We start from the raw sequence: 24,422 nt of genomic DNA on the forward strand, positions 1-24,422 counted from the left end.
TCGCACAGAAATGTCGGCTAGCTTGGTAAGGACTAGAACCAGTGAGCTCTTGCTCTAAGGCAACAGTGCTAACCACTGGGCCACGGTGCCACCCATCTAGGAAAGGAGGGGAAATAGGGGTGGAAGGGGAGATTTTTCAAAATGAAGATGGCTGTTATATGGAACTTAGGCTATTTATAGTGGCTTAGGAATCGTCTGATTGGTGAATCATGGATTGAATAATGCAGGGCCGGCTGCAAGCAATCATAAGCACGTGATCCTCTCCAAACTGGTTTATGAATAAAATTCACTTAATAGACGTCTAATAGACATCTTAATGTAGACAGCTTGGCTAAAACAAGGCTAAACTTGGGCTAAAAAGTGAAAATATAGTTGACATCTGAGAATAGCCCAGAACTAGACTAGTCGTCGATTAGACGGACTTCATATGTGTAGTCAATCATTTCGGTTTATTTGATGACTAGTCTAGCTTTGGCTGATTCATAGTTAGATTTTCACTGGCAGCCCACATTTAGCCTTGTTTTAGCAAAGACGACTATGTTTAGACGTCAATTAGACATCTTTTAATAAATTACAAACACTCAAATTACTGTAATTGAGTAGTTTTCCTCAGAATTTGTAATTTACTAATTAATTTTAATAATGTGAACTTTTACTTTCCCTTGAATGCATTTTTAGTGTAGTATCAGTTCTTTTACTTCACTATTTTCCTTTTCCATGCAGTCCCTATTTACCTTTTTTCTTGTCTACAGGGATTGGCTGAGTAAAAAATCAGTCCTGTGATTCTTGTCTAATCAAATCACACATAGAAAACAAATCGCATCATACTGAACTATGTCATGACATGGGCGCTTTATCAATGCAACAAATTGTTTGAAAACATTAAGTGTCCAAGATTATCTAAAATATTTACATGCACTGATCGAGAGACTGTTTAAAGACTGCATGTCACTGATGAAAAAATGAAGGATGTCGACTGTATAATGTCTTAAATTGCCAAAAGGCCTAAACAATTACTACAGATGCACTACAGAATGTTACGTTTACACATCCCTGCACAAATTGCATGCTTCAACCTTTCACAGTGTAATACCTTGATTAACATTTACAACAAATACTTTTACTCTACTTGCGCTACATTTTTTGGGCAAGCAATGGTACTTTTATTCGAGTATGATTTTCAGACATACTCCACCACTGCTGATGTCTAATTTTACAAGTGGCTATTTTAGTAAATAGCAATGTTTTTCCATCCATATATTTCTAAAAACATACAAGCTTGTTACACTGTGTCAGTGTAAACCATGTCTAGTGTCCTCTAGTGTGACATTATATATATATATATATATATATATATATATATATATATATATATATATATATATATATATATATATATATATATATATATATATATATATATACATGCCCATTTTAATTCAGGCAATTCTACAGAAATATTTACTTAGTTGAAGGACCCCACTCATGATCGTTTGATTGAAGCTTTTCTCTCAGAATTGTTGGTCACACTTTATTTTGATGGTCTGTTTGTTGAATTTAAGTTACATTACATCTACATGCCAACTAATTCTCATTAGATTATAAGTAGACTGTTAGGTTGGGGTTAGTGTAAGTTGACATGTACTTGCAAAGTTTTTTATAGTCAGTTAAATGTCTGTTGAAGGAGCAGTATCAACAGATATTAAGCAGACAGTCTACTAATACTCAAATGGACCATCAAAATAAAGTGTTACCAAGCATTTTTTAACTTTTTTGGAACCACTATAAAATAAGTTTTGTTGTCCTTTAGTATAACACCCCTATTTATGAAACTTTTTAAACAAAAAAAATACAATTCATAATTTCATATAATATAAACAGCACTATATGATTGTAGCACACTCTTAACTTGCCAAAGGAAGAGGGCTCTGGGCTTCTAGAATAACTCTCTGAAATGACAATTAGACAAATGACAAGATTGAAAGTTAATTAACAGATCCTTTAATTCACCTTTAAGCCAATTGTTACATATTGTTTAACTAAATATAAAATAAACAAATAAAATGGGATAAAAATAAATAAATAATAAATCAAACCCACCAGTTCTAACAATACAAAAAACAATAAAAATAAAAAGTACATTTCTTCAAAACATATGACTGTGTCTTAATTTTATTTCAACATACAAAGCTCACTTTATAGTGATACAATTAGTCTCTGAAATATCAAAAATTAATGAAACAGAATATCTATAATTTTACACCCGAAACAAAATGAGAACCACTCAATTACGCTTATAAAGGGCAAAATGTTCACCAACCTTCCCCTAATATTGAACAGTCACAGACAAATAGTTTCCTCTTTTCAGTATGTTTCCTATTTTCAGTATCACAGTGTTCGTTCAAAGGTAATTCTGTTCCCTGAGCCAGCTTGATCTCATGAGGAAATGTAAGTATTTTACGTTTTGTCAGTGTAGTGGCTAATTCGTACAAATTTGTACGAGTTCAGTCATACAAACATTTACGATTTTAAAAAGGAGGCGTGGCATCCAACCCGACCCCTAACCCCAACCGTCCTTGATGAGCAAATCGTACTAAATTGTACGAATAAGATCGTTCGAATTCATACGAATTAGCCACTAAATCAAAAAGTTACGAATTTTCGTGAGATTGCGCTGCCTTAGCCAATCAGATTCTGAGCGGGTCTCAGGTTAAAACATCAAGTTAGATAGACATAAGAAAATCACATTTTTGTTTTTCATTTTACCTAAACATTGCAAAATTTATGCAACTTCATTAAAAAAACAAACAATAAAAAAACAAATAAAATGAATCAGATCCAATGTTTGACATTTATTCAATTCAATTAGCATTTAGTCACAGTAATGTTTATTTTACCTGGGTTACATGAAGATGGGATAAATTGCTCTAATGCTATTTGTTTATTATTAAAGGGGACCTATTATGCACCTTTTTATGAGATGTAAAACAAGTCTCTGTTCCTAGAGTGTGCATGTGAATTTTCAGATCAAAATACGCCACAATTAATGTTTTAAACTCTTTGAAGCTGCCTATTTTAGGCTTTGATCCAAATTGTGCCATTTTAGTAACTCCTGTTGAATTCAAATGAGATTGGGCTCTTTTTAAAATAGGGCAGAGCTATAAATACCTGTGTGTCAGCATAGTGGCAGATTCAAAAACAAGACTAACATCCTACTAATGAAGGAAGAATCACCACTAATGTGCAGGGCTTTCCTCGTCTGATGACACGTACAAAGTGAGAATGTCAATCAAAGTGTTTACACAGACTGTTTTTATCAAGTGCTATTAAAAAAAAATGAATACATTTTTACTATTAGAAGCTGCTTATATTCACAGACTGTTGCCACACAACTGTGTTTAAACCGCATATAAAAGTGATTTGTGCATAATAGGTCTCCTTTAAGAGTTGTTTTTCTTAGTGTTTGCTATGTCACACCATAGGACATTTTTACATTTTTACATTTACTTTACTGTTTTACAAAAAAACAGTGAAGAATTGATCAAATCAGTGACCACTTATATTTCCTCAAACATCAGATTTCAAAACAAAAACATCTTTATTGCCTATTTGTCAACTTCCCAAACTCTCTTGTATCTTTCATCACCATGTTTCATTAGCATCACATCCCTGTTTTATTTGGACACTCTGTTGCTTTTTTCTCTCTCTCTCTCCTCCTTCCCGTCTGTCTCACGCTTGCTCTGTCATGTGGGCGGCAGGCGATCACCAGAAAGGCTAAGTGTTTTGTTTCCATTCACTCAGAAGTAATACACACCCAGACTGGTGGTATAATTACTGCTTGGCTCAGATTGAAGTCTGCTCGTTCCAATCTCACACACCGCTATCTGCTTAAAAGCAGGTTTGCCCCCTGCTCCACGGGAGCCCTCTCAGCGAAACCGTGATATCACATCATATCAAAGCTGTTCGTGAGGGTGCTGGAAATTCCTGGAAGGAACAAGAGGCAGAAGCTGCAGCGCTCCTCTGTGTATTATATTTAGAAATTGCTCCAGTTTCTGTTTTATGAACTGGTATGAACATGTGTGGCTGTTTTCAGCTCCGGGGAGAGAAGGGAGGTCAGAAGGGGGAGGTCCAGGTGGTTTGATCCCGGCATGATTTAACCTGGCAGCCTCTATTTAGAATGCATCACTAGCTATCCATCTATTTTTATGCACATTTGGAATGTAAGATAAAGAAAATGCTTGACGGAAATGACAAGATGTGCTTACATCTTGAAATTGTACGTACAAATCACATATGTGCACAACTGAGTAGGATAATCTTCTTATGTGATAAGAAAAAATGTGCATAAACTACAATGACAACATTCCTTCATTCATTATATTTTCGGCTTAGTCCCTTTATTAATCAGGGGTCCCCACAGCGGAATGAACTGCCAACTATTCCAGCATATGTTTCACACAGCGAATGCCTATCCAGCTGCAACCCAGTACTGGGAAACACACATACACTCTCGCATTCATACACACACACTCACCAGCCAAATGTTACTACTAGTAGGCTCAGAAGGTTGTTATCCATTTACATGGTTAATCAGCTATAGATCGCATATGGCTGCAGCTGGAAGTTAACGAGAATTATTTATACTATTTAATACATTTCCCATTATGTGTATTTTATACAATTCCGCTACACGAACGAACCGCCAACTTAGCGAGCATAGGTTTTAAACAGTGGATGCCCTTTGAGCCACAACACAAAACTGGGAAACACCCATACATTCACACATACACTACGGCCAATTTAGCTTATTTAATTCCCCTATAGCAAATGTCTTTGAACTGTGGAGGAAACCAGAGCACCCCAAGGAAACCTGTGCGGACACAGGGAGAACATGCAAACGCCACACAGCATTGCCAACTGACCCAACTGGGGCTCAAACCAGCAATCTTCTTGCTGTGAGGCTAACATACTACCCACTGAGCCCCCGTGACGCCATACAATGGAAACATATTTATTGAATTAATTGTAGCATGCACAGCTAAAAAAGTGTAATTAATAGACAAACCAGTTGACAGATTACAATTTAAAACATCTGAAATGTTGTTTTGGTTGGCGGCATGGTGGCTTAGTGGTTAGCACTGTCTGTTTCCTCCTGGTGCTCCGGTTTCCCCCACAGTCCAAAGACATACGCTATAGGGGGATTGAATAAACTAAAATGGGCCATAGTGTGTGAGTGCACCCGCTTTGAATGTTATCACTCGATATGGAGCGTTATTAGTGGTTATCAGCTGATATTTGGGTCAGTAAGGGCCTTCTGCGCCTACTAGTAGGCTCAGAAGGCTGTTATCATATATCCACATGGTTAATCAGCCATACTAATCGAGAAGACTCCAGATGCAGATTTGTTTTTACAATAGTGTGACGGTTGAGTTTACGGTTGGGGTGGACCTTAATAAAACACAGTTAATGGGAGATTTAATAAGCAATAAAAATAATTCTCGTTAACTTCAGGCCCCAGCCGTATGTGATCTATAGCTGATTAACCATGTGGGCGGATCATAACAGCCTTCTGAGCTTACTAGTAGTAATATACGAATAGGCCTATTTAATGTGTGCATGAATGCGAGAGTGTATGGGTGTTTCCCAGTACTGATTTGCGGCTGGAAGGGCAAACATAAGCTGTAATAATTGGCGGTTCATTCCGCTGTGGCGACCCCTGATAAATAAAGAACTAAGCTGAAGGAAAATGAATGAATGATGCTGTTTGGTCATTCTAAAACCCCTCAGCCAAAGTCTGTCATCACAGTGGTTCAGTCCTCCAGAATTGTGTTGAGCATCTTTGCTTCTGAAGAGTGTCTTTCACCTCCCATATTCACTGTGTGTTCATTGCATTTCACCTTTTGAGGCACAAGTAATTTATTATATAAGAAAAAAGCCCACAGTGTCTTCTCCTACTGCAGGAAATTACATTTACCTCAGATATTTGGTGCCAATTTATCAGGAAGTGACTATTTTGTTCTCTCTGACTCATTGGACAAAACAGTGCTTTATTCCCAAATGTTTTATGTGGTATTCCAGTTTTAGATGGAAACACAGCTACTTTCTATTGCCTAAATGTTTATTTTTGTTAAATTCAGGCACATGGCAGGCTTCAGGCAGTGGGTGTGAGACCCCAGATGGGAACATCTGTTTGGCAGAGTTATAAAATCCCATTTGTTTCTCCACAGTTTTCATGGGGTTCAGTATTTTGATCATTCCCCAGGTGGCTTCTGAGCTGTCAAAACGATGCTTATGAAATCCTTCTCTGTTTAAAAATGTCTTTGAAATGAATTAGGGGGAGATCAAAAGTGGCATTTCATAACATTTTGCTTGATAAACTGAGAACTGAAGGCGTCGCCTTTCAATCTACCTGATGCTATAATGAATCTGTTGAACTGCTGAGATAATCCATGTTGTATTTTACCACCAACAGGAGTTTTTCTATGAGATCTCTCTATCTGAGCTGGTTCATAAGACGCTGGAGGTCACGGTATGGGACTATGATCTGGGAAGATCTAACGATTTCATAGGTGAGTGCACGCAATTATCGTCTGATGAGGAGACTGATGCAACAATGTGAAAATTTGGGCCAATACTGATAGGCTGACATTTATTTTTTTAATGCAATGAACAATTATTTTAATTCATTCATTCATTCATTCATTTTCTTGTCGGCTTAGTCCCTTTATTAATCCAGAGTCGCCACAGCGGAATGAACCGCCTGGGAAACATTCACACACAAACTCATACACTACGGACAATTTAGCCCACCCAATTCACCTGTACCGCATGTTTTCGGACTGTGGGGTACATTAAAACAACATTAAAACAACTCCAATAGTTTTAACCTCAAGGACAATTTATTGTAATGTAAAACAAAACATTTGGGACCCTGGACCACAAAATTACACTGTAAAAATGCTGGGTTTCACACAAGTCCTTTATTTACTGCATTTACACTGCAGATCTTGATGGTTGATTCCGATTTTGTGACTGTTCCCGTTTTTTTTCTGATGACCGGCTAACATCATCTTTTAAAAGTTACTCGTATCTGATTGTCTGCACTTACACAGTACACAGCAAAGGTGCAATGACAAAGAAAAAATAGCAAGTGCTGACTGACAGCTGATAATAAAAGACCGCTCTTTTCTCCATTCCTGTATTTAATCTGTTTGCAGGGTCTCATTTTTTAAAAGTTTTTGACAAGATGTTTTCCTGTAGTTTATGACAGAAACGCTCTCATTTGGCCGTCTTCTTTTAATCTAGACCTTTTTAAACCAGTAGGCATCTTAATGTAATGTCCATGGTGTGATTTATGCATGTGGTGTATGCAATAGTTTTGTTTACATTGGTTATATATTGATCTATATTGGTATACTGTGCTCTCTCTCTCTCTCTCTCTCTCTCTCTCTCTCTCTCTCTCGTTATCATGCTTAAATACTTGTGCTCTTTGACAATATAAACACTTTTTTTAATCCTTGTGTATGAGATTTAAGCTTTGGGACTCTGCTGAAGTCTGTTCTGAAATGAAAGCGTCAGAGTTGACGTCATTCGTTATAGTTTTTAATCATGCGCGACTCACATTGACAGGTGAACATCCGATCTACCTGCTTGCGCTGCAGACATGAGGGCACGGATTAGATTCATATCGGATAAATTTCCACATATGAACAAGGCCTATGTTGTCACAAAACACAATTGTTTTTACAAATTTAAGGGGGTTGAATATAAAACAATTAGGTTGTCGCCAATAAACCCTAAGAACTTTGTTGTTTCAAAATGTTTTTTATGCAAAAACAATCTTGAAAGAACTGATGTTGAAATCTCAGAAATAATTATTGATTTAATTACTTTTAATTCAGTTATTGAAATGTAGAGCTTAACAATGCACATTGCTAATCCAAAAATTAAGTTTCGATACATTTACAGTAGAAAATTTACTAGTAATAATAATAATTATAATAATATATACAGAGCTCAGCATAATTAAGGACACCCCATTTTGAAAATGAACATTTTATCCATTTCTTAGTGAATATAGGTGTATTTAAACATATTTAGAACATAAAGATAATACAATTAAATTCAAGCAAAATATTGAAAAAAGTAATTACAACCTTCAAAATTTAATCTAAATATTTTATTTTTTTTGCTTCTCTTGATTTTATTTAATTTGTTTTTTTTATTTTATATGAATTTAAAAGATAGATTTGTGAGGGGTGTACTCTATATAATATTATATAATAATATTATATATAATTCTGACCCATACAATGTATTTTTGACCATTGCCAAAAATATGCCCATGCAACATAAGCTCCAGAGTCACATATTGTACTATTAAATTGCAAACTACTGAATTGCAATTAAATGTATTATTAATTGTATACTATTAGTAATAAATTGTATAAATAAACAGTACTCACCATATGAGTACACCCCTCAAAAATCTATTTTTTAAATTAATATTTTCTATTGGATGCTATACAATATTTTAATTGTGCATATAGATTAGTTTAGTCAGTACTGAATTCAAATCTGGAACTAATCTAACAAAATAACTTACAATAACGGTCCAAAAACTAGTACACCCAAGTTTATAATCTTTTGAAAATATATATTAAATACAAATTTTTAAAATAAAATAAAAATCAAAACAATTCAATTAAATTCCCCTTTATTTGTTTAGCGCTTTTACAAAGTAAATTGTGTCAGAGCAGCTTCACATAGAAGATCATAGTAAATTGAAATAGTGTAGTTCAGTTTTCAGTGTTTTAGTTCAGTTCAGTTTAGCTCAGTTCAGTGTGGTTAATAATCACTATTGAGAGTTCAAACACTGAAGAGCAAATCCATCGATGCACAGCTCTACAGATCCCAAACCATGCAAGCCAGTGGCAACAGCAGCGAGGAAAAAACTTCACCAATTGGTGAAAGTGAAGAATTTAAAGTGAAAAATTAAAGAGAAGCAAAAATGTATTAAATTTTGTTTAAATGTTGCTGTTTGTAATTAGTTTTTTTTTATTACTTTAAATGTATTCTATTTCTAAATATGTTCAGTGCCTAAAATGTTGTTTTAATAAATATATTTGTTTCATAAATCTGTTTTGTTTTAAAAGCATCATACACTTGAAGTCAAAATGATTAGCCCCAGTTTAATTTTTTTTCCCTTTTTTAAATATTTCCCAAATGATGTTTAACACAGCAAGGACATTTTCACAGTATGTCTGATAATATTTTTTCTTCTAAAGAAAGTCTTATTTATTTTATTTTGGCTATAATAAAAGCAGTTTTTAATTGTTTATGATCCATTATAAGGTCAAAATTATTAGCCCCTTTAAGCTCTATTTCCCCATAGTCTACAGAACAAACCATTATCATACAGTAACTTACCTAATTACCCTAACCTGCCAAAAATATCTACTAAAATATTATTTACTGTCATCATGGCAAAGATAAAAGAAAACAGTTATTAGAAATGAGTTATTAAAACTACTATATTTAGAAATGTGTTGAAAAAATGTCTTCATTAAAGAGAAATTGGGAAGAAAAAAATTAACAGAGGGGCTAATAATTCAGGGGGGGGGGGGGGGCTAATAATTCTGAATTCAACTGTATATATTATCTATAGTCACTGACTAAATGGATAAAAATATTTGTTTGTAGTTATGCTGAGCACTGTAAATATCCAACTTTAGATTGATTTATTTATAAAGTATTAGTTATTGTCTTTCCAAAGAATTGACATTTTCTTAACTGCCCGACTGTTGTCTGTAATTTCAGTCTTACCTCCAGCACAAACCTACGTTGGTTACAAATCAGCATAAAATCCCTATGGTCTTCACTGGCTGCTTGTGAAAAAAATGTCTACTTCGACCCTCAAACACTATAGTTGTAGCTGAAGCCTGTAAGAGTTTGATTTGTGTTTTTCAACAGATGTTGCTGCAATCGCAAATCTACTTAGCATGCACTTCTAAAGGATTAGGATTCATGCCTAATTGATATGGTAAAACAGATCATTACCGTTTCAATTATGACATGTTCAAGTGCTGAGGAAGTCTTTGGAGCAGAAAATCAGATATGGAAATGGACATTTTGTTTCTGTCTCACACTTTATAAGTGGCTGTCACAACATACCTTTTAGACCAATTAGGCACACTCAAGGGAAATGTCTATAGTGGATTTTTTTTTTCCTCAATTGAACTGGGGTCTCATTTATTAACAGTGTTGGGGGAAATAATATTATGTAATAATATTTCTTTTTAAGTAACGAGTAAAGTAATGCATTACTTAAAATAATTAAGTGATAATATTTGTTACTTTTTAAAAGTAGCCTCAGCTAGTTAGAAAAGTAACTCAAAAGTAACTTAACGCATTGCTTTCCATAAAAAGTAACTAAGTAACTCAACTAGTTACTTTTTTGGGGAGTAACTCGATATTGTAATGCACTACTTTTTAAAGTAACTGCAAAACTGTCTCAAAAGTGTTTATAAACGTGGAGTACTCAAAACATGGGCAGAAATGTGCGTACTCCACTTATCACGCAAAACTCTAAAAAATAAAAAGTAAAAAAGGTGATCTACAATAAATATGTGAAGTTTATTTCTAAACTAATTTGGAGAGAATCACATGCTTATGATTGCTTGCAGCCGGCCCTGCATTATTCAATTTATAATTCACCAATCAGACAATTCCTATAAGCCACTATAAATACCCTAAGTTCCATATGACAGCCATCTCCGTTTTGTAGAATCCCCCTTGCACCCCTAATCCTCCTCCTTTCCTGTATGGGTGGCATGGTGGCACAGTGGTTATCACTGTTGCCTCACAGTAAGAACGTCACTGGTTCAAGTCCTTACCAAGCCAGTCAACATTTCTGCGCAAAGTTTAAGCATTCTCCCCATGCTCACGTGGGTTTCCCCCAGGTTCCATGGTTTCTTCTCACCGTCCAAAAACATGAAACTTAAGTTAATTGACTAATCCAAATTGGCACCATAGACATGCTCCTAGTAAGTTATCTCTAAAGAGCAATCACTATCTGATCATTAGCTATTACAGCAGGGGAGTTCTCGAGATCTACCTGAGCTCAAACTCCCCTCTCATCTTGCAAATGGGAGGCAGCCCTGGGCTCGAGGATCTTATGAGCTCATGCCTAACAAGCTTAATAATCAATCATCAGCTAAGTGTAAACTCTTGAAATTTAATGGGAGAATGTGCACAACTGTAAGTAAACTTGAAACATATTTAACTGACATATTGACTTGAACTACTTTAAGTCATTATATGAGAGCATACATTAAACTTTATTCTAGTACATTTACTTTTAGGAAGGTTTTTAATGCAAATTTTATAAATCAGACCCCTGGTAACTAGTAAAAAGGGTGTGTGCGAGTTCATATTTAGCTGCCTTCCCACCACATATTGGTGTGAACACACACAGGTCTCGTGATTCAATTTGATTATGATTATGATGTCATCGATTGTTAAATACTACAATAATAAATCACAGTGCGTTGACTATTCACAACATCCTCAATTATTAATATTACTTTGTATACAATTTGTCCATTAAATACAAGCAGTTACATACAATATTTAATCTGAACATTTAGTTTTGCCGGCTCAAAGAAAACACACTTCTTAAATGTATCGGACATCAAGGAGTAAAACAAGATGTTTGGTATTGTGCTTTTGCTGCTCAAAAAGAGGGAGAGATTGAGATTTTTACACTGCCCTCAGCGGTGACATACAGCAGTGGTTCAGTAGAGTTCTACTGGACCTTCATTGTCACTGAAAGACAACTCAGAAGCAGAAAGAAATGTGCTCAGATGTGGGCTTTTAAAATAGTTGGAGCATTTTTAATTATATACGTATCATCTTCTTTGCCAGAGTGTACTACCGGGAAAAATTAAGTCAGGAAACCATCAGTACGTCTTTACTTATGTTACTAAACCAAAACCAAATTGTCCTCATCTGTATCAAAATCCACTGCAAAATAATACATTTTGTTAATAATTAAAGTATGCGAGAGGTGTGTGTATATAGTCCAAGTAATCAGTCCTGATCAGCTTCAGCTGTGTGTGTGAAATCAAGATGTTACCTGAAACAGGTGTGTGACTGAAGGGCATTATGGGATTTGTAGTTCGGTAGAATGACAGAAAGTGTTCTCCAGCAACCTGTAAGAGCAACACTGCTGGTGATCATAAGTCACATTTAAATGAAAGCCTTACTTAAACTATCATCAGAGAGAGAAAAAAAAAGTCTCACATAGAATTTGTAGAGTTCATTTGACCTGTCATGGATGTAAATTTTTATAGGAGACCTCCAAAAATAAATTATGAACTGTTGCATAATAGTGGCAACTCTTATGCATATACTAAAACCATTTGATTACTCATGTGGTGCACTGCACAAAAGAAATGATAATGCAAATAATCACTGGTTATACTTGCAGACCTAAATGCACAGCTGAAGTGGTAATGGCTGCATAATGTTGTGTTATAAAACTATTTTTAGCTGCAGTATGCAGTATTCAGTACACTACATGGTAATCAAAACACTATTATTTTGATTTTATACTATATAACATTAATAATTAAACCTGGATCAGTTAAAATTGTAAATTGTATGGATTTCTTTGGTTAAAGAGATTCAGTTCGGCCAAAAAATGAAAATTATCTCACTTTTTACTCACACAATTATGAATTTCTTCCTTCGTGATTACAAAACAAGATATTCTGAAGAATGTTACGGAAAGCAGCCATTGACTTCCATAGTAGGAACAAAGGAAAATATTATGGAATTCAGTGATGTGTTTTTTTTCTTGGGGTTTTAAAACAAGTGGAGGATGAGTAAATTATGACAATTTCCATTTTTGGGTAAACTGTCCCTTTAAGCCTGATCTAAGATGCCTTCTGTCATGCACATTTGGACAGTCATATCTAGGTCACATGCATGCATTGTGAATCAAGTAATGTTATTTATGTTGCTGAAAAGTGTGGGGGGGGGGGGGGGGGACAATTTAAACAATTTAAAACATATACACTCACCGGCCACTTTATTAGGTACACCTTACTAGTACCGGGTTAGACCCACTTTTGCCTTCAAAACTGCCTTAATCTTTCCTGTCATAGATTCAACAAGATACTGGAAATATTCCTCAGAGGTTTTGGTCTATAATAGCATCACACAGTTGCTGCAGATGTGTCGGCTGCACATCCGTGATGTAAATCTCCCGTTCCACCACATCCCAAAGGTGCTCTATTGGATTGAGTTCTGGTGACTGTGGAGGCCATTTGAGTAAAGTAAACTCATTGTCATGTTCAAGAAACCAGTCTGAGATGATTCACGCTTTGACATAACCTGCTCACCTGCTGGAAGTAGCCATCAGAAGATGGGTACATTATGGTCATAAAGGGATGGACATGGTCAGCAACAATACTCAGGTAGGCTGTTGCGTTGACACAATGCTCAATTGGTACTAATGGGTTCAAATTGTGCCAGGAAAATATCCCCCACACCATTACACCACCACCACCAGTCTGATTCGTTGATACAAGGCAGGATGGATCCATGCTTTGATGTTGTTGACGCCAAATTCTGACCCTACCATCTGAATGTTGCAGCAGAAATCGAGACTCATCAGACCAGGCAATGTATTTCCAATCTTCTATTGTTTAATTTTGGTGAGCCTGTGTGAATTTTAGCCTTAGTTTCCTATTCACCCGGTGTGGTCTTCTGCTGCTGTAGCCCATCCGCCTCAAGGTTGGACGTGTTGTGTGTTCAGAGATGCTCTTCTGCATACCTCCGTTGTAACGAGTGGTTATTTGTGTAACTGTTGCCTTTCTATCAGCTGAAACAAGTCTGGCTATTCTCATCTGACCTCTGACATCGACAAGGCCTCTGCTTCCACAGAACTGCCTCTCAATGGATATTTTCTCTTCTGGACCATTCTCTCTAAACCCTAGAGATGGTTGTGCATGAAAATTCCAGTGGAATAGCAGTTTCTGAAATTCTCAGACCAGCCCATCTGGCACCAACAACCATCAAAGTCACTTAAATAACCTTTCTTCTTTATTCTGATGCTCGGTTTTAACTGCAGAAGATCACCTTGACCTTGTCTACATGCCTAAATGCATTGAGTTGCTGCCATGTGATTGGCTGATTAGAAATGTGCGTTAACATGCAGTTGGACAGGTGTACCTAATAAAGTGGCCGGTGAGTGTATATGTATAAATTTTTGAAATTTATAACAATTTCCAATGTTTATTTTTCTTCTAAAGAAAAACTTTTTTTCCTGCTTGTTTGTCTAGAATAAAAGCAGTTAAAAAATGTAACTAATAGCCAATATTATTTTTATTATTCAATCCTTTTATTCAATTGGCTACAGAATAAACCACTGCTGTTCAATGACTTCAAGCTGAAGACTAGTATCTTGTAAAGTAACTAGTTAAAGAGTATATATTGTCAGCATGGCAAAAACAAAAGAATTAGTCATTACAAACTATTGTCTAATGTGTTAATCCTTACTAGGGAAATAAATAAATATATCAAATTTTACAGGAGGCCCAATAATTTTGACTTTATTGTATATGAATTGTTTAATGACTGTATATGAAATTATATGCATAAGATTGTTAAACAAGCTGAAGGGTGAGATTTTCCACACATGCACACACACAAACAACTTAGGAAATAATGCTAGAGAATCAGTAGAGAATTGAAAATGGTATAAGACATGTAGTTTGAGAGCAGAAGGCAGACTCAGAAAGACTGGAGTTGATGTCTCTTTACTGCTCCAGCAATAAAGTATCTGGCAGCTCCTTGACTCGACTCATTTATTGATAACTGAGGAGATAATTTGCCATGACAAACACAGCCACGATTAACACAAAATCCCCCTGTTGATTGGCAGGTGGCGTGTGCCTGAGCTGTCACGTCCAGGGAGATGCCCTTCGCCACTGGATGGACTGCCTGAGGAACAAGGGGCAAAGGGTGGAGCGCTGGCACATTCTGGCCAATGAGCTGCCTCAGACCACCTGCCACGACTGAGGAGGAAGAATCCCGCCAGGAAATCAGTCATGATAGGTTAATGGATTTGATTGGTATGAGGTGGATAATTATATGAGCTAACTAGGGGCCAAGTAGTTGGGAGTAAATTACACACTTTGCGCTGTTTAAAGGAGGGTGGAGGAAGAGACTCGGTGTCAGTCAAAGTGTGTTTTTCACCCACTCTCTCTCTCTTTCTCTCTCTTTCTTGCGCGCTGCACGTTTTCTACACATTTTGTAACGTTGAAGTGAATTTTACTCTGGTGTAGCACAATTCTCTTTTTGGAATAACTGATTCCCAATGTATTTCAATGTTCAGTGCTTTCGTAATGCTTACAGACTAAGACGCGTCTTAATGAAACATGGGGGTGCATGTCAACTGCCTGCCATAAACGCATCGAAACGATATACATGTATGGTATTGTCATGACAACATGGGAGGGTACTTAAATGGATAGTTCACGCAAAAATGAAATCGCTAACATTTACTAAAGGAAGTTATTTGGACGAATGTTGGTTGATGATACATCAATGGCCATTTTTTTTCATACTATGAAGCAACCCAGGCTCATTATGAATATGTATCCAGGTCTACATTTCTGGGGACAGCAAAATACGTCACTGAAGGTAGATCTGCTTGCATTTTTTGCTTTTGCAAATCCACCAGATGGCACTGTGTATGCTTTTTGATAGTCTCAAATTTCTCTCACGCATCCTCTTCTCGCATGAATCTACTAGAGGGCGCAATATACACTTCAGCCAACCAGGTCAGCTTTCTTTTGACTGACTTATCGATTGACTGACCGACTGACCCAACCACCCCCGTCCCTAAACCCAACCGATTGTTTTCAAAAGCAATCTAGAGAAAGAAAAGCAGTCGCAGCCACGTGACTTAATCACATTTCAGCCTGTTGTTTCTTTATTCATTATTTAGATTTTGTCTTATCTGGTTTATGAAACTAATCTTCACTGAACTCGAACCCTGTCATCGCAGTCAACTAAGCCTCGCATCCCAAGTCCATCAGCATATACTGGGCGTATGGGGTAGCACTAGAAAAGCCGTCCATACAGAGGTCAGCTGCTAGTGCTAAAATAAACAGAAGCTGTTGACAGCACCATACCATCCCATAGCATTCATCTTGAAGACGAATTGCTGCCAAACGTACCTCTGGCTAATTCACGCTCTCCAGAAATATAGAGATAGGTACATATCGACAATGAGCCTGTGTTGTATGGAAATCAATGGGTACCATCAATCAGCATTCTCCAAAATACTTTTTGTGTCCAACAGAAGAAAAAACTTAAAGGGCCTTATCAGACACCTGCTGCAATATGTGTTTTTGGCTATTTTCAGCCTGGCACAGGTATTGACCTTTTACACAAAACTGTATTGACACAATTAACAGTCATCAGCACAACCAAGGCTCATTGTGGATACATACCCAGGTCTACATTTTTGGGGTCAGCGAAATACGTAACTGCAGGTACGTCTGCTTGCATTTATTTTTGCAAATCTACCAGATAGCACTGTGTGGGCTTTTTGATGATCTCAAATTTCTCTCACGCATCCTTTTTTCGAATAAATCCACTAGAGGGCACATTATACACATCAGTAGACCAGGCCAGCCTGCTTACAACTAACTTGAGTGATCTAATGACTGACTGATTGGCCCATCCATCCCTGTCCCTAAACCCAACCGATAGTGTTTTCAAAAGCAATCTAGTCAAAGAAAAGCAGTCACGGCCACATGATTTCACCACATTTTCAGCCTGTTGTTTCTTTATTTATTATTTAGCTTTTGTCATACCTGGTTTATGGAACCGTTCTTCGTCGAACTCGAACCCCGTCGTTGCAGTCAACTAAGCCTCCTATCCCAAGTTCATCAGCGTATGCGGCGAGCTTCTGAGTACACTGGTAACACCAGAAAAGCCGTCCATATAGAGGTAAGTGGTCACCTGGTACCACTAAAAGAAACAGAAGTCATTAGCAATGTCATATCACCCCGTAGCGTTCATTTTAAAGACGAAATGCAGCCATACATACCTCTGGCTACATGATTCGTGCTCCAGAAATGTGGGGGTATGTATCCACAATGAGCTTGTGTTGTATGGAAGTCAATGGAGAGCATCAACTAGCATTCTTCAAAAAAAATCTTCTTTTGTGTCCAAAACGCGAGGTGTCTATGGACAGGACAGTGAATTTGACGCTGGCTCTCATCATCACTCACAATTTTTTTTTCCTTGTTTTGAAAGTTTTGATAGCACTATCTTTGAGTTTTTCTTTTATTTTTTCAGCAAATAGGAATGTAAATAAACAATTTGCTATACTCTCCCATTCACTGTGCTCTAAGTTTTCCCAATTATGACAACTTCCAACAAAAATGTGAAAGGGTCCATTATTTTCATGACCTGCGCCGTGTTTTAAAAAGTAAATACATGTGCACTAATATGTGCAACCATGAGCATGCTTGTCTGAAAAGGAGGTGTGTTAAGGCGCATTGTTTGGTTCTTTGCTCTTTTAAGGCCAGGCATGGACTGGAAAAGTATATTTGCCCAGGATTGGTAAGTGAAGGTGGGGGAAGGTGGTTGGGTGAGAATAGGGTCAAGCCAGATTCACAGTGACAGGCCAGATTGGCCATCAGGCCAATGGGAAATGTCCTATGGCCAGTCCGCCCCTGTTTGAGGCAACAGAAATAGACCACACCATTGACCAACTCAAAGCTGGTCTATGGTCAATGGTGTTTTTTTTTTTTACTATTATTTTATTATTATTATTATTATTATTATTATTATTATTATTATTATTATTTAAAGAGGGCTTTAAAGATAGGCACATTCTACACACAAGTATGAACCGAATAACAGAAATATCTTTAAATATGTAAAAATGAAAGGATTAAAATGTAAAAGATTATCATTGTCTACAGTATATAATAAATATAAAAGAAGCTACCTCCACCATTTTTTCCTTCCTTAAATTTGCAAAAGTAGATTCAGACATGCCCTAAGTGCACTTTATTTGTGCGTTACGCATTTAGATTGTTAAAATACAGCCCATAGAGGCTTAAAACCAAACGAGGGCGAGTAATTTTTGGGTGAACTATCTCTTTAAGGCCTGGTCCTGTCAGCATTGTCAGTCAGGAGCAGGTTTGTGTGTACTACTAACAAATAGCCTCTCCATTTTGTAGCATGATGCAATGTTTACATTTTTTTTTTTACTTTGCACCAACTGTGTTTTCCAAGGTCTGAGATATGGCGGTTTATTCGATTTCCAGTTGTTCCTATTCTTTAACACAGGGTTTTATGGACATGCTACGATTTGATATTGCATACGTTAATTACTCGATATATATTTTTGGAATCAATTGTTTGTATGTGCCATATACTAGGACTATCCGGAGTGCGTCTGCATGCGTTCGCGTGTGTGTCGTCTGGTTGTTTTGTACCAAAAAAAAAGTGCTGTATACTCTTGAGGGTTTGTGGTTTACATTTATATGAAGTGCTTATGTACAAATTGAAAATACATTTGAAATGCATTGCTATTTAAGATGTGTGTCGTTTTCCTGTATCTTCTTCCAACGAGCACAGAAAATCGTACAATTCGTAATCACTCCACGAACAAATAAGCATGATCTCATTCACAAAGGCTGCATTGTGGGAGTGATTACACTGTTATTTTAGCAATTATGGATTAGTCCTTTTTTTTTTGGGCCAGTAACCAATAAGAAACTCTCTTTAAGGGACTCCAGGCTCAGCTAATATCACCCTTTCCTCATGAAAAACCATTGCACTGATTCTGTGCTTCTTCAGGGTGCATCTGGATGATTATGTGTTCGATGAGTAAATGGCAATTAGATGACCCCTTAACAGAACACTGCACTGAGGTGAATGTGTCAGTGTCTCTGTGCCTCGCTCAGGACACCAACAGTACATATTTTGTATGTCTTCCTTATCCCATGTACCCATTTCGGGTCTTGGAGCTGATTAGTTGAGGCGTCAGTCTGGTGTATTCCATTAGGGATTGCTTTTTAAATACATTTACCATCATTTTAAACTTTGCTTTCTGCATTTATATTTAAAAGATGAATGTACAGACATACAAAAGCATTTTAAATGCACTTATACTGTCTACTTTAATGTTTCAAATTAACCTTCTGAAAATAAAATGTCAAAATATGTTGAAATAAGGTTCCATCGTCATTCAGTGCTCTGTAAAAAAAAAAATGTCCGTCATTTTAACTGTTAAAAATGCTTCAGTAAAAATATAACCTGGTAAACAGTAAGCTTCCTTAAAGAAAATCAAACTATTTATTATATTTATTATTCAGTTATTCTCTAATATATATATATATATATATATATATATATATACACTACCTGATAAAAGTCCTGTCGTCGATCCCAGTTGTAAGTGCAAAGTGGCAGAAGGTAGATTTTTCAGATGAATCATCTGTTGAGCTGCATATCAATCATCACAAATACTGCAGAAGACCTACTGGAACCCGCATGGACCCAAGATTCTCACAGAAATCAGTCAAGTTTGGTGAAGGAAAAATCATGGTTTGGGGTTACATTCAGTATGGGGGCGTGTGAGAGATCTGCAGAGTAGATGGCAACATCAACAGCCTGAGGTATCAAGACATTTGTGCTGCCCATTACATTACAAACCACAGCAGAGGGCAAATTCTTCAGCATGATAGCGCTCCTCCTCATACTTCAGCCTCCACATCAAAGAAGGTCAAGGTGCTCCAGGATTGGCCAGCCCAGTCACCAGACATGAACATTATTGAGTATGTCTGGGGTAAGATGTAGGAGGCATTGAAGATGAATCCAAAGAATCTTGATGAACTCTGGGAGTCCTGCAAGAACGCTTTCTTTGCCATTCCAGATGACTTTATGAGCAGTCGTCCAAGCTCATGTGAGTCATACACAATATTCATTCTTCTACCACTGCAGCATGGCTTTATATTCTATACTGTACATTATTGCTGTTAAGTGACAAGACTTTTGTGTAAGCAAAGTCAGACCTTACTGTCTTAACTAGAGGCCTTTGCCTTTCATATAAGCCGCTTCTGATGCCAAACGATCAACTAGAAGTCAAGTTATTATTTGTTGTTACTAAAACTTGGATAGGCGACAACACTTTTGTCAGGTAATGTATGTATATATTTTATGCTTCTCTGTTGACCTTGCTGTGGTTCTTTTAGTTGTTGCATTACTTCAGTTTCGTGTGTGTTACTATGAAGCTATTTGTGTAAATGACACCCGAGTGCCTTCTAAATATTTGTGCGTTTCTCTCCTTGTGGGAAAATGAGCATTGGTTCTTCATAGGACTTTCTCGTCACCCCCTGCATTCGGTTGTCTTTTGGTCTGGTTTGTGTTTTTGTCTTTTGATTGGGTTTTTGTATTTTGTAAGAAAGCTACATTGTGTCAATGTTAGTACTTTATAACCTTGATGTATTAACAGATAAATTAAACATTGTAGTTCACTGTTAAAATAGCTAATTCATTTTAACAGTAAAATTCTGACAATGGCACCTGGTTGCTAGAGTTTTACTGTTAAATAAAAGAAATCCCCAAATTTCGTGGTTTACGATTTTACCGTAAATGTTTTGGATGTATTTCCAAAATTTTTCATTTGTAAATTCTGGCAATCACACCTGCAGGATTTTTACTGTAAACATTACAGATTTATTTTTTCACTGTGTAACAGATGTATTCATGTAAAAATGTAACAATATAGTTATGTTGATCTAAATTAAGTGATCATTTTAATATTTAGAATATATATTTAAAATGATTAAAAACCTCTTATTGACACATTGGTAATACTAGTAGTTTCAAGAATAGTGACAAAGTAAGTAAAATGATCATATAAATATATTTGCAATCCGTAAATAGAATCTTTTAATATGTCTTCAGATGAATTTTGTTATAAATATGCTTGACAAGCCTTCTAGTCCAGTATATAAACTATTGTTACGCTAAATGACATGTTAATGGTCTTCTATAAATCATAAGAATATATTATATAGTCATTTCTTGATCTAAAAACATGATTTAAAGAAGATACTTTACAATGCAACGAAGAAAAGTTATAATTCACCCTAATTTATTGATGCTTGAAACCCCATATTCATTATAACTATGCCTTAAGTCACATTTTAAAATGATCTTTTCTCATTTATAGAGATTTTTCAAAAGCACAGGAACTTTAATCTCTTTTCTCACAATCAGGGTTAGCTTAAGCCAGGACTAAGCTTTTATTAAATTAAATAACTAAGTAGATTTTATAATAAATTGACTTGGAAGAACACATTACTGGTGTGTATCTTGAAACTATTCTGTGGCGCTGATGTATTTTTAGTTTGTCACTGCAGGATATTTTTAGTTAAGACAGCTCAAACATGCAATTTAGTCTAGGAATAGACTTAAGCATTGTCTCTGAAACTGGAGGAAAGGCATTAAATAGACAGGGGTGTTGAGGTACATTAAAATGATAGTTTTGTTTGTTTAATGTTTGTTTTGGACTGTATTTGAAAACCAAAACTAGTCATGTTGAATTTTTTGAGCCCCTCTAGTGGAATTTCGATTTAACTCTAAAACTATTATCATGCATACTTTATTTAATGAAAGAATTCATATTGATTTTAACATGATACAATGTTTTACATGTAAAAAGTGAATTCCCCTGAAAATTTGCATTGCACATACTCATTTACTCATCCTTGTGTCATCAGATGACATAGAATTGCTTTTAATAAATAATAAATTAAGTTTTTATGAAGTAATTAATTGCTTGGTTGATGTTCAGTTTATGAATTAATTTTGTGCTGAACCGAAGTCAGTCATACGAGTTTGGAAAAACTTTAAGATGAGTAAATGATGGCAAAATTTCAGTTTCAATGTTAACTACTCCTTTCATTTCTTAATCAGCAAAACTCCGTCTTAAAATATTGACGGCTGACTCTTGGCCCTTTAATTCTTTCAAATTAGGATCATGCTTCAAAATACATTTGTTTATTAGTACATTTTAATGTGAAAAATATGTGTAAACTTTAATTTGTATAATTAACAAATGAAGGGTTCTGAAGTGCCATCTGAAATTTTTGTCTAAAATTAGCATGTTTTCCTCCAATGTTTACGTTCAGTTAGTTCACTTTAAATAAAAATAAACAGAACCAATAGACAGTAGCCTGAAAAAATGCTTAGAATAATGCAGAGGTTTTTGCAACTGAACTCTTCAAATAATTTTTAATGAAACATGGCTAATTTAAAATAATAATGGACAACTGTGTTTATTAACAAACATACAGAGAGACTTATAAATACTTTACTAAATTGCTCATTGTTAGTTAAATTAAACCAAAAACAGCTAAGATACAGGATTCTCACAGTCTTAGAAAACCTAAAGGTATACTTTAATTGTGAAAATGATTTATAGACCTGGATGAACACCATAGGCATGGTTATCTTTCTAGATATGCCAAGAGTTTAGATTATTGTGAGCATAATATTTTAAAGTGCAATATTCTTATGCAGTAAATCAAGAACAACTGGAAAAGTTATGTTAACTATTTTGGGTGGCCTGGAGTCATAGTCATTGTAGTAGAAGAAATCTTTAAACAAAAAATACTTTCATATTTTCAGAAGGGTGATGAGTTTATCGTGTCCTGAGTGAGCTTTAGTTAAATTTTAGGATTTAAATAAGAATTCTCTGTTCATTGCAGGCAATCAGTTCATAAATCTAGTGAGGAATATGAAGTAAAAGGCTGTTACACTTTGTGTCCTGTTCTTAAACATTCTCAACAGCGCCATCAAGCGGAAACATCACTCATTTTCCTAAACTATTTGGAACTCTTTTTAAACAGTTTAAATTAGCCCTCCTTTGAAAATGTATTTATTTTTCAAATATATCCCAAGTTAAACAAAGCAAGGACGTTTTTCACAGTATTTCCTATAATATTCTTCCTTTTAGTTTGGATGGAATAAATAAATAGGTTTTGCCAATGTTTTTAGCCCCCTTTAGAAATGGTTTTTCTTTCTTTGCCTAAAGAACAAACCACAGTTGCCCATTCACTTTTCTAATTAACCAGACTTGCCTAGTAAACTTCGACTTTAAATAGCAATTTAAGTTATTATTAACTTTCAAAATAACTAGCAAAATTATATAAATACTGTCATCATGACAAATACAAAAGAAATTAGTCATTAGGAATTAGTTATTAAAATAATTATGCTGAAAAATCTTCTCTCTGTTAAACAGCACTTGTGATAAAAATGTCAGTATAGACTGTGACTTTACCACAGTGTCAAAACCCACCTGAAATGTTTAAGCATATATAAAAACAAAATTATTTACACAAAATTATTTACTCAACCTTGTTTGGTTCCATAACTGAGTGCCTTTCTTCTGTGGAAATATTAATGAAAATGCTTTTAAGAATGCAAGTTTCCATTAGCAGCCAATTTCAGTATGGACAAAAAATGTTGATCTAAAACTCTTTGACTACTGAAATTCTTCAAAATATAAAGCGTTCAACAACAACAAAAGAAGAAATGGCATGCAGATTTGGAGGAACACAAGGGTGAGAAAATGTGACCTTGAGCCAAAAAAAAGTCAAAACAGTTCAAATTGATATTTAACAAAGCTCGGGTGGTTAATAAAGATAATTAAGTGCAATGTTTGTCGATTAAATCAAGATGTAACTGTTTGAGAACCTCAATCTGATTTCAAAAAATCTAAATATTAAGAAAAAATGAAGTGCTCAATGAACATTACTTTCTCATCAGCGTCACTCTGTTCATTAGCTGTTAGCTAGTCGGCTGTTGTCCTGACTTTATATTTTTTGGTGGCATAGTTGCTTGCAGGAGTGTTTCCTTTATTGTATATCATTTAAAAGTTCGATTTGCTCACCATTTTAAGATTAAATTGAAGAACGATGGTATTAGCTCAAATTAGCATGACTAACCAGTGCGCACCATAACTGGAAGTCTCCTTAATAACCATAACTAATCAAAAATGGAGTTTTAATATATTTACAAACTATTTTGATGAGTGTAAACAAAAACAATGGTCCTAACGTATTTCCTGTTTCACATTTTTAATTTCTATAGCTTCCGAGAATCCAAAAAGAGCCAAATATTGATAAATAATGCTATGAAAGCTGTTTTACCATTAAGTTATGATCGATTTGCCTTTTATTACCGTTATCAAATAGTTTGATAACAAGCAGGAACTGTTCATGAGCCAATGACATCATCACATTGAAATGATCTACAGTAGGACATTTACTAAATGTCTTGAAGGAACATGTAACCTTTACTTAATATTCTAA

General features: G+C 35.6%; 2 protein-coding genes across 6 annotated transcripts in view; one reads left to right on the forward strand and one right to left on the reverse strand.

Annotated features, from left to right (window-relative positions):
• The window catches only part of doc2a (double C2-like domains, alpha), a 206,381-nt gene that overhangs the window by 106,707 nt on the left and 75,252 nt on the right, over positions 1–24,422 (forward strand). For 3 of the 5 annotated variants that reach the window (XR_015480529.1, XR_015480530.1, XR_015480528.1), the window contains exons 10-11: positions 6,473–6,569; positions 14,951–15,123. Coding sequence is in view for 2 of the 5 variants with exons in the window: in XM_087244103.1 (XP_087100229.1) it covers positions 6,473–6,569; positions 14,951–15,087 (234 nt within the window). In the remaining 3 variants the exon portion in view is untranslated. Of the gene's footprint in view, positions 1–6,472; positions 6,570–14,950; positions 18,627–24,422 lie in introns of those variants that run through there. The other 2 variants (XM_087244103.1, XM_087244102.1) reach the window with 1 other exon arrangement.
• The window catches only part of mvp (major vault protein), a 238,613-nt gene that overhangs the window by 94,268 nt on the left and 119,923 nt on the right, over positions 1–24,422 (reverse strand). The window lies entirely within an intron of this gene.

Source organism: Danio rerio, chromosome 3 (genome assembly GCF_052040795.2).
Source record: "Danio rerio strain M-AB ecotype USA chromosome 3, GRCz13ab, whole genome shotgun sequence".
Taxonomy (NCBI): Eukaryota; Metazoa; Chordata; class Actinopteri; order Cypriniformes; family Danionidae; genus Danio; species Danio rerio.